The sequence below is a fragment of the Fopius arisanus genome, unplaced genomic scaffold (assembly GCF_000806365.1).
Source record: "Fopius arisanus strain USDA-PBARC FA_bdor unplaced genomic scaffold, ASM80636v1 scaffold00029, whole genome shotgun sequence".
Classification (NCBI taxonomy): Eukaryota; Metazoa; Arthropoda; class Insecta; order Hymenoptera; family Braconidae; genus Fopius; species Fopius arisanus.
The window spans coordinates 1,156,091-1,168,190 of NW_011887768.1; the positions used below are offsets into that span (position 1 = coordinate 1,156,091).

At 37.0% G+C, this 12,100-nt stretch overlaps 1 protein-coding gene across 4 annotated transcripts in view; it reads right to left on the bottom strand.

Annotated features, from left to right (window-relative positions):
* The window catches only part of Hr38 (Hormone receptor-like in 38), a 26,186-nt gene extending 18,452 nt beyond the window's left edge, over window positions 1–7,734 (bottom strand). The window contains exons 1-2 of one of the 4 annotated variants that reach the window (XM_011302869.1): window positions 7,468–7,734; window positions 6,786–7,095 (exon numbers count right to left, since the gene is read on the bottom strand). In XM_011302869.1, the coding sequence (XP_011301171.1) occupies window positions 6,786–6,909 (124 nt within the window). In that variant the 5' untranslated portion in view covers window positions 6,910–7,095; window positions 7,468–7,734. Of the gene's footprint in view, window positions 1–6,167 lie in introns of all 4 variants that reach the window. The other 3 variants (XM_011302870.1, XM_011302868.1, XM_011302867.1) reach the window with 3 other exon arrangements.
* Window positions 7,735–12,100: the final 4,366 nt, after the last annotated feature.

The following is a 12,100-nucleotide window of genomic DNA, read 5'->3' on the forward strand; positions in this document are numbered from 1 at the left end:
AATTTCAGTGAACACCTCGATTTTTTTTTGAAAATTTCGAAGTTTTCAATTTCGGTGGATATCTCCTCGATTTTCATGTTCCCCTGATACTTTTTCAAAAATTTCGAAATTTTCAATTTCAGTGAACACCTTGATTTTTTTTCAAAAATTTCGAATTTTTCAGTTTCAGTGAACACCTCGATTTTTTTTCAAAAATTCCAAATTTTTCAATTTCACCGAATACCTCCTCTATTTTCATGCACCCCTGATACTTCTTCAAAAATTTCGAATTTTTCTATGAAAGGAATGGCCTATTCCCAACCCTTTGCTGTAATCCCGACGACACGCAATTTTTTTTTCATGAAGTACATCCCACCGTGGAAATTACAGAGTATGCATTACCCCCCGATCATACCAGCAATAACCGATCCCCTCGTAACAATTCTGAAATTGATTCGCTCAATCGTTTTGATACAAATCTCATTCTCTCCCATGGATAAGTAGAAAATTCATTTCTCTTTGTGATATAAATGACGTAATACATTTGGATAGACAATGGCTGAATTTTCTTGCACGATCATCCTTTCAAACCACTTGCATATAAAAGCGTTCGTACCGATAATTCGCTTTCCATCCGGATGAATCGTTCTCCACCCCTTCAATGAACTCACGCCCACGACAATAAAACACCGAAGGAGAGGAAATTCCTGGCTGTGTACAATCAGGAGAGAGTTCATAACACATTCGCCTCATTTCTGCACAAAGGTAAGTCCGAAGAAAGATGGAGATCGAGAGGAAAGGTGGGACCAAGGGAACCCGATCATGTTCAACCGTGCGGATCTGCAGAGTTGAGTAGTTGCCTACGACGAGGATCACATTTAATATCTCCTTTTTTTTTTTCATTTTTTTTTCTTTCACTTTTTTTTTTCTTTCATTTTTTTTTCTTTCCATTTTAACTCTCCTTCTTCAACCTCTCCAGTTCCATCGTTTTATCCCCGTGATCATCGTGGGCGAGTTACGTGCGATATTACGCAGGTAAGAATTTCATTCCTTTGTTCAGTCAACTGCGTATCTATTACCGATAAAAATCCATTCAATCCGCAATTCACATCGTTTTCAGATAGCGAGGAATGATCGAGGAATCGAGATTGTTCCAGTAATTTAGGGAGATTATTTTGGATGTAACCGCACGAATCATGGCGGTGGGAAAAACATTTGTTTTCGCAAATATTTTTATTCTCCTGTTTTTTTCAAATTCTGACCGATTTTTCAGTATGAAAACAATACATTGACCGGTATGACTTCTCCGAACTTTCAAAAATCCCCAGAACTCCAGGAAAAATCACAGGAAAATCATAAAAAACTCATAAAACTCCGTGAGCCATGAAATAACGATAAAATCCATAACGATTTATTTTTTTTGGATTAACCCACCAAAAATTTTTTCGAAACTCAAAAAATCGGTAATTCATCTATAAAATAAATGATTATAAAAATGAAATTCCCGATCAATCGACTAGAAATTCTAATCCAGTCCCGAAAAAAAAAATAACCGATACCGATTTTCGGCAGAAGGAAGAGATTTGCGATAAAATTTTCCCCTCGATCCATAAAAAAGGGGTGGCGTGCTTGAAATAAATACCAAAAGCGAGTAAAATGAGCCAGTGATATTGAATTTATCCATGCATTACTTGAATTGAATCATCGAAGAAGTAAATAGCGTTAAATACATAACACATATGTATTACAAATTTCGTTGGATCGGGCTCGGCCCCGAAATAGTGTATCGCACACGTCCTTGACGGAGGTTATGACGTCCTAGTGTAACGGCTCGATAACGGGCGGGGGGTGGAACAGTGACGTCAGCGTTGGACGGTGCGCCAGCGTCGGGCCAGTGTCGCGCCAACGTCGGTCCCCCCCCGATCCCACCCACACCTCATCCACCGATAAACTCTCAGCTGTTCTCCCACACATTTTCACCCGCATGCACGTTTTCCCTATTTATCGCTTCCCCTTGTTACGCTAATTTAATGAAGAAATTATGAAACAAATCGGATAAGTTGGGATAGAACTGGGGAAAATTAATGTTTCCATCTTTTTTTTTTGTGAAAGTTATAAATCAATTTGTAAATTTATCTTGAATCGATCTGATTATATTCAGGTGATTTAATTGAATCCTCTGGTCGAATGCCGTACGATCGATTCAAAAATCAATCAAATTTTTTTTTTTCGTCGGTCTTTCATCTCTGGGCGGTTTCTCCTGGATTCATCCATGACCAAGTGAAAAAGAAGGGAACCACGTGCCTGATTTTCATGACCCAGAAGAAATATAAAATGTACAGCTGCAGTTGTCTCGGTGGATGAATGTTCATCGCCTCTGGCTACAGATCCCCAGGCATTTTCAATAGTATCTTATTAGCTCGTATGACCCTAATGTCTTCTTGTCTTCTCAACATGCCACTTTGATATTAAGCTGTTTAGAGAGATCGAGATAACCCAGAGGCATTAAAAATCCTTCGGTAACCAATTTTCATTTTCTGATTTTATGATTTATTTTGGACATTTCAGGTGATTGACGTACCGTTGAAATCGGTATGACCTATTATCGATTGGGAACGTCTGATGTATACAAAATTATCCTTCTTCAATTTTTTCATTTCTTTATTTCTTTATTTCTTCATTTCTTCATTTTTTTATTTCTTCATTTCTTCATTTCTTCATTTTTTCATTTCTTCATTTCTTCCTTTTTTCATTTTTTCAATTTCTTCATATTTTCATTTCTTCATTTTCTTATTTTTTCATTTTTTCACTTTCTCATTTTCACATTTTTTCATTTTTTTCATTTTTTCATTTCTTCACCATGAGGTAAAAAAATCAGGAATTATCACGGACATCTCATGTCACATTAATTAATCAAATATCGGCACTCCACCTCTAACTCTTCAATTCCCTCAAGGAAAAATAATTTTCTGACAATCCAGGCAAGGAATCGGAATTTTCAGGCAAAAAATCGTTGTGTAATTGCAAGAAAATCCTCATTTGGGTTGGGTAATTCGCCATTCTACTTGGTACGTCGACAGGAATCACCTGAATATTTGATGACATCGGGAGAGGTTTGGATTGAACGTCGATAGCACATGAGTACTGGTTTGATTGTTTCTGCACGAAATCCATCAAAACAATCGAGCATTTGGGGATTTCATGAACCTCCACATGTTCTCCACTCGTCATTTATTTTTTTCATTACGGAAGTCGCTCTTTTCTCTTCATTTTCACGTTATCACGAGGTCGTTCCACTTCTCCATAGACATGATATCCAGATAGCCTGTCTTGTACAGGTAAACTACTGTATTATGGATTTGATGAGCTAACGAGTATCGACTAGGGTTATCAGACTTATTTTAGCTGCAGCTGATCTATTACACATGCCTGTGAAGTTAGTACGTCAGTCGGTGGATGTACCGAGAAAAAATTATTCTTGCCAATTGAATTTTTTTTATCAAATTAAATAAATTAATTAATCAGCAGTGATTTTTTTTTTGCGAGGAGAAAATTTTCTCCTGGACCAAATCCAGGAATTATAATTACGAGTAATTAATGAGTTTCTGATCTAAAAGATTTAATCTGAAAACCTAAAATTACTGTTTTTGATCTAAAGGTAGTACAATATTTGTAAATAAAATTTATTTGAATAAATAATAAGAATGTTGAATGTTTAGAAATGCTTTTGATGAATTTTGAAATTTTGGAATTTTCTTCGTGTCCAGTTCAGTCAATGGAAAATCCTGTCTTTTTTATTTTCACCTCGAAAAAACCTATCGGCACGTGACACAGGTCTTTGTGCTTCAGCCAAGCAGTCGGGGACTGCAGAATAAATTTAGTCTCGCTTGACATCGCAAACAATGCAGTTTGGACTCTAGGAAGAACGTCATCCGCGGAAGCCAGTGGTTTATTCCTTCCACTTTTATTTTTAGTTGATGAAAAAAGGGGAATGAGGCGAGAGGATGATGCACCGGCATGCAAGAGTTACAGCACAGTGGAATCATCTGGGAATGAGAGGAGTTGAAAGAAAAAAAAAAGAAACGCGAAGAGGATTGGCGGAAAAAAATCAAGTCCAAAATTGCGGTGGGTGTATAAATTTGGAAAAATCGAGAATCCACGGAAAATTCTCGCTGAATGCTCAGGCATTTTCTATTGGGTTTATTTATTTATTTAGAGAGGCTAAATGATTTTTTATTTAAACACCCACAAACAACTCTTGACGTGAATTATCGTAATTCATTGATGCCAACGTCAAGAACATTGTAATACCGGATACTTAAGACACTTGGTTGGAGCCAAAAATGTCTCGAGCCGATGACTAATCGAGAAACATACCTATCCCAGGTGGGCAGATGTCCGCGTAATTTTAATCGCGCGATTGTAAAAATAAAAAGACAGAGAAAAGTGATAAAAATGGGGAAGAAAATGCAGAGAGAAAATTCAGGAAGCCCATGCGTAACGCCAGAATGCAAAATTGATTGAACAATTAATAAATTATCAATTGAACACCTAATGGATTCAAGTGGATTTAATTTTTCTCAATCAACTAGAAATTGCGCAAAAAAAAAATGATAAAAAGGTACAGGTGCGTGACCAGTCGAGGTATTACGGTACGCAACCATCTATATCCGCATGTATCTATTCCCCTTTGAGAAGAAAAGTAAAATGAAGAATAAAACCCTAGGATCCAATCAGGCAGCCTGCCAGCCTATATTTATCCGGTCCATCCTAACCGTTTACTCCTGTAAAATAAGGTACAGCAGTCAATCGGGGACGCTCCCGTATATTTGTCACAATTTGGCACTCATTCCGTCTTCCCAAATCCATGACTCCACTATCAAAATAATTAAACAAATATAAAATACATAAAAATTCTGCCACTGAAATTTTTACTGAAATTACTAACAGGTCTTTTTCAAAAACAGAAAATAGAAAAAAGTGAATTTCTTTCGGTGCCAATATCTAAGAATTGAAGGGGCACAGCGATTTTTTAGCGGTAACATTATTTACAGAGAAAAGTGAGAGCTACAAAAAAGGTATCTATGAAAATATCGCCATCTCTCTTGGTTTTTGAGGTATCGAGTGAAAACTCGCGGGTAAAAAAATCCACTTGTCTGGAAATGTTTTCTGACATTTACCACGAGATTTTAAATAGGCTTAAATGATATTCAGGGAGGAATTTAAAGAACTGTCAATGCTTCACTTATCTCGGATTCTCACCACTCCTCCCCATTACCTCAACCTCCCAATTATAATCTTTATCTAACTCGAGACATTACGCTACTGGAAACCCTGTCCACGTGACTCGTGGATAAATCGATGCCGCCACAAAGAGAAAGATATCCGCATAAATAAAAAAAAAATGAATAAAAAAAAAAAGAAGCCCGAGGTAAGTAAGTACACATCCCCTCCCCTTGCGACACCACCCCCACCCCTTATCGGATAATTCCAAATGCATGAGTTGGTGATAATCTAATTCAATGACTCTGCATGCTCAATCGTCCCTCGACCACCATCTGAGCCACCCACCACAGCAAACATAAAAAAGTGTAAAAATGTGTAAATAAAAATGAAAAAGAAAAGTCCGACAAACTTGTTTTCTAATGTATAAAGATAGAAAATAAATAAAAATGCCTTCACCACATGCACCATCACCATGACCACCGTCACTCTCCTGCTTCTTAGAATATACATAGTAATAATTTATGTAGGTATGTGCAAATGCATGTATCCAGCAGTTGTCTATGTTACATACGATTTTATAACGGTAAAAACCTCTCACCGTCGTCGACATCCTGGCCCCTGGCACGTCGAGGGCGCGAGGAGTGTACAGGACATTTTTTATTCATTTCATTAAAACTACCTTCTCCCATTTCTCGAATTTTTTTTTTCTCAATTTCAACCTTGACAATTGTTTCAAGGCGATCAGGTGATTAATTTTTCCCCCGATTTAATTTCATCAATTATACCAACAGCCAATGGCTCGACTCCAATAGGCAGTTCAATCTTTAATCATCAATATTTCTCGAAAGTAATTATCTAATTAATTGTTGGTAAATAAATTTGGATGGGCCAAGAGGCGGAAAGAGTCCTGAATGATCAATGATCAATGCCTGCAGTGACCGTTAGAAAATTCCAAAACTTACACTTTGTCCAGGCATCATCAGGATTATGTCCCTGCTCCTGACTCTCAAGATTCCTATGATGATCATGATTATTGTTGCTATCAGCAAAACCAACACGATTGCTGACCGGATAAACAATACCATGATGAATGCTCCTGGGGCCAACATGAGCAGCAACAGTGCACTCATCAACATCATCCCCAACGCTAGCCCTCAACCCACCAGCCCCAGTGGAGGGTTGAACAGTTGTTTTAGTTCCAGCCGAATCACTGACAGTACGCATATTAGCACTCCCTTGAACCTCGTTGTTTTATCAATAAATAATCACCGAAATAATCCTCTGAACAATTCACCTTCAAACGATAAACACCTGAATGTCCCTCATACCCGAAGAGTTTGCCCTTACACGATAAATAAATCCATCATCAGGATAATAATGAAGATGACATTTAATAAAAACGTTAACTCGATTGACGATTAAAAACAGTCCAATGATTACAAAATAATCAACAAAATAAAACGTCTAATCCACATTAAACACTGAAGGATCATAGAGGGTATGAAAGCTGACTAAATAAATCCGAGAATTTTCATTTTAATTCTCTTATGATATATTTGTTGACGTGAGACACAACCGACCTGCCAGAGTCGCTGGTGGTGATGTTGGATCCCTCCAAATGGCATTGATGACCCGATCGTTGACGATGATCTCCTGATTACTGTAAATCCTCTGGTTCCACACCTCTGACCTTGGTACTCGCATACGGCCAACTCTTCACCCTTTATCGTATCCAAGAAGATAACACCGTGTGATAAACCACACGATTAAATCCACCGATGGATCAATAACACCCAACACTTGCTCCAAGTTATTCTTCAGAGAGTCATCAGTCATTCACTTCCTGTTATCATCTCCATCGGCCAAATCTGCCACTTCCCCAAGGTATTCCTACATTCGACGATACGTATCCACCTCGTTACTGGTACAACCAATAAACTACTTGTGCTTTCAATAAAAAACTCATCAATTTCAGAAAATACTAAATAACCAGGTGATAATGGTGTCAGGATGTGCTCAGGGAATATCTACCTCTCACCACGTGCTCAGAATCATCAGAATCACATTCCCAATCTTTCAACAATTCATCGAATCAACCAAAAAAACCAACAACCATCAATAGTCAAGGGTAAAGGATTGGAGAACACTGTTACATCGTGCTTATCAACGAAACTCTCAACAACTCGTGATAGTGCTGGGTTCCATAATTCCATAATTCCATAATTCCATCATTTCTCCATAACTCTCGAAGAAACTACTTACAATTCAAACTCGTCGATGTTAACCGGTAACTGTCGATTTAATCAATCCACAAATCAATAAACCATTGTCCTCCATTAACCGATCCATAAACCGATCATCACAAAATTTGACAGCTCTGGTGAACTGACTTGACATTCACTCAATTCACAAATTTTTCTCTCACGGATGGGCCGACTTGATTTCTCGACTTTATCTCTCCTCCTCTTTCTTTATTTTTGTTATTTTATCTTATTGTTTTTTAGATTAAATATTAGATCCGCACGTAAGGCCGGCCACCGCGTAACTGACTCCGGAGCGCGCGGTGTTCACCGCTATATTAAAACCGTACTGTGTGTAAGCGAACGGTTGGCCCTGGTGACGTCATTGATTTGACGTCATGAAGATGTTGGATAGGGAGGGAGGGGGTGGGTGAGGTGGTTGTGGATGAGGCAACGGGTTTAGTCGATGGAGGAGGTGCAGGGGAAAGTTGGACTCCTGGATCGATGGACCCAGCACGCGCACCACCACCTCCAAGTGGTAACTGGGGTAACACCCCTCACCCCGTTCATCGGTCATGACGTACATTGATGACGTCATTTAACCACCCACCGGATGTCGATGGGGGTGGGGTGGGGAACGTGGGGGTGAACATGACACGTTTACATTTTTTTTCCCTCTTGCTTCTCACGAGATAAAATTGTTGGAAAAAATGGTAGAATGAAAATGTAGGGGAAATGGATGTGGGACGATGGTGTGGTTCATTCATAAATGTTCGACGAAAAGACTCTTTCATCGGGATGGTTTTGTTGGACGGGATTGGAATGCACGTGTGAGCTTTTTTTTTTTTTTTTTGATTTTTTGAGGTGGTGATGGGGTTTTGGGGAATTTTTTAATTGAGTGGAATTTTTGGAGAAGTTTTGGGGTCGATGGGATTTTTTCAGGTTTTTGATGCGTGGATTTGACTAGAGGATTTTTTTTTTCTTTTTTTTATTTCTTTTTTTTTTTCATTTATGACGTGACGGTCAATTTGTAATGAAAAATCGTAATTAATTATTTGATGCTCGTTTCCTCCATTTGGGGTGGAGTATTATTATTAGGGGATGATAAATATTTTATTTCATTAACCATTATTATTCTTCAAGGATTAATAATTATTACACTGAAAAAATAAATCGACAATGTAAAGTAACGAGTGTAGTTTTTATTGATAAAATCTAAAGTGTATGTAAAATGAATTTTCGAAGGATTGAGAGAATTTTCATTGGCTTGAGAAATTAATCAATGAATGAATTGTTGAATGAATGAATAATCAAGGAAATTCAAGGCTATGATTTCGTTTTGCAATTACACGCTCAATTATGTGTTACGATAATCCCCTTGGTGGATTGTCACTCACCCTGGTTAATCCACCCACGTAACGGAGAATGAACCATTGGGTTGTATAAAGACTTCAAGGTTTTATCATTATCGCGTGGTGGTGGCACGTGTTCCACCCGCAATGTACACCCCACCACGAGTTAACTGTTACGAACGCTTCAACGACGACAAGTGTTGAGATTTAATGGCTTAGGTCATGGTGACGGTTGAGATATTTTTTTCATCAGTTTAACATACCAATTGATCCGCAATTGATATGCCTTATCACTCGTATTGAAAATGGAGGCGAGTGGGGTCATCCGTGCTCTTCCTCGTTCACCTCACTGTGCACGTGATTGCGAGGGGAAAAAAAAATTATGAGAAAAATTAATAAAATATCCTCATGCTCACCTGATGCTACTGATGATCATCATAATTATTTAATCGATTGGAGGAAGGAGAAAGGGAGAAAAAAGGTTGGAGCTTGCTTTAGGCAGCCAACCGCAAGGACCTGTTTTTTTGCACTTGGGTGTAATGTGTGTACATAGGGTTTATGCAATACTTGGAAATTACTCGCTGTCGAGGTACATCACTGAAATGCACGCGAGTCTCTTATCTCTTTCGGTTTGTATCCTTATGATTTATTGCTCAATTTTTTTTTTTGTTTTACTTTTTTGCGGATTCTCGTTCGGGGATTCACCGATTTTCTCGGGATTATTGACGATCTATTTTTTTATTTTTATTTTTCCAATGCAAAATTTTTTCAATAAAATTCCCGCGGGAATTTCATCCCTTCGAGTTTTAAAATGGATTGAAGAGAAATTGAAATTTATGAAAAATTAGAATGGAGTTTAGGCGAAAATTGGTGCTCATTAATATTTTTTAATTGAAGCTGATCTCATGTTCGGGTAATTAAAAATTCTGATGATTGAAATTTCGATGGATTTAGTGTAAAATCAGTGTGTAGAATAAAATCTAAAAATAAATGTTTCGAGAGGAAAAAAAGTGTTGCCGCAAGGCGTTTTCGAAGGTCTTCGGAGTCCTTTTAGAAAGTGGCAAATCAATGAGTTTTGTTGCTCATCGTTGACCACTGGCTGTGAAGAGGATGCATTTAGATAGTGAATTCAAGAAAAATTTATTAATGAAGTAGGAACTAGTCGAGGTGATCCAGGAGAGCAACGATAAGTTTTTGGTGAGAATAATGATGATGCCGCCCTTGATCTCAACTCGATATCCCTGTAGATATTCCATTTAGTGGTATTCCCGTGACAGATGAGATATGGAGATGAGAGAATCTCCGGTTATTTCCTCCGAGAGTTGCCCACGCGCATTCAAAAATGTTAATTACCGATTTTCTTCCGATGAAAATGAGAAAGTTTCACGGCCAAAACGGCAATTCGTAGTTTTTTATTAAAATTCATTGTCGCCAACTAAAAGTACCGTTACAGAATACTTTTACATATTTTTTGAGGTAATCATTCGTTTATAATAATCTCATTTCAGCAGGAGTTAATTACACTCGAAAATTTAATGATGCGGTAAGAGTATAAAAATTTCAGACTTCAATAGTTTCGAAAAATAAATTAATGAACATTCGAAATGCGTCTAGATATCGAAAGGCATGACCCAGTGATGTAATGAAATATTTAAATAATCCATTGATTATACAATTTTTAAAAAACACTACCCTATTGTCAATTTTTTTCATTAATTTTACACGAAGACTTTTTATTATTACAATAAAATAATTTTCTTTTACCACGAGTCCTCCGCATTTTTATAAAAAAAATCCCAGAATCGAGAGCTCATCTCTAAATATGTATATATTATGTATTATTATGTAATTTTATCTACATAATATAAATGTTTCAGCTTTTCGTTTTAATTTCTGTTCCACGGAAAACGAAAGATTCAAAATCCTTTCAATGTGATACTAAAATAAATCGATGAATAAATTATAATAAAATCGCTGCATTTTTATAATTCCCAATCACTTGAATAATAAAATGACAAATTGATAACTTGATTTAAACAAGGTCGAATGTCCAAGGATACGACAGGCTCGTGTTATATCTTTCTTTGTAGTCGTCCAAAAAATTCCGGCCACTGCCCTGTATTTTTTTATTCAATGAAAAAATATTAACATTATTTATTTTTAATAAATAAACTACAGGGTTGGGCCAAAAGTGACTGATTGCGCAATTCACGTGCGGATAAAACAATTTCGAGAACGAAAGTTACAGGACAAGTACAAACGCACGAGGCCAGTTCCTCCAGTTTTATTTACATTAACATATACATATGAATAATATGCATTGAGGATGAGGTGGATAGAAATGCCTGACCATGTGGGCAGAGCTGGTACATCGTTTTATCCTAGACAATTTATTTCTCCATTATTAATGACCACGCGGAAAAGAGAAATGGCAAAGTGACAATATCCCGTCATTTCGCGTGCGATACGTGAATTGTTTAAATAATTCCATAAATACTGCCCTTGAATATTCATAAAAAAAATTTTTAAACATTCAAATATTTTCCCCTGCGGATGGGGAAAACGCTATTTTATTTATTTACGTGTAACCATTTGGTAGGGGGATTTAATTTCATTTTTTATTAATCGTGGGTTTTTGTAAATAAATAAATGGGGAATAACTGATGCCACACCTCCGTTGATTCACAGAACCGCATGTAGAGGTAATTCCACAGCTTTGTTTCCAACGCATTCATTTCTCTTTCTCGTATTTATATAAAAAATGTTTCTTTCTCCTGGAGAAAGTATCTAGGATGTTAATATTTAACTCATGAGTGATGAGGAATTGAAGAAGTCACGGGACTACCCGAAATTCGAAAATAACTGGTCGATATACACAAGAAAAAAAAGTTCTAGCACCCGCGTAATTAACATCAATATTTAAAACATATGGATTTTCCTGTAATTACTTAATTAAATCAGAAGTAATTTCCCGCTGGTGAAATATAACCGCACGATCCGCTAATTCAATAGTTGAAATTCAGATAAAATTGAAATACACAATAACGAGAGCCGAAATCGAATAATTAATTCATTAAGTTGATCCAATTCTACCCGAGAATTCGTGGGTTTTAACTAATTACTCAGTAGCCTCATATTTGCATCGAATTAATCGCTTAATTAATTTTTTTTTTGCAGAGGAGCATTAATAATTAATAATTGATGAATCGTGTTTAGCCCAGCGCGTCATCTGCTTGACGATCGACCAGAATTTCAGGTGTCGACTATCGATTATCGATGTACCAAATATATAAACCATTTGAA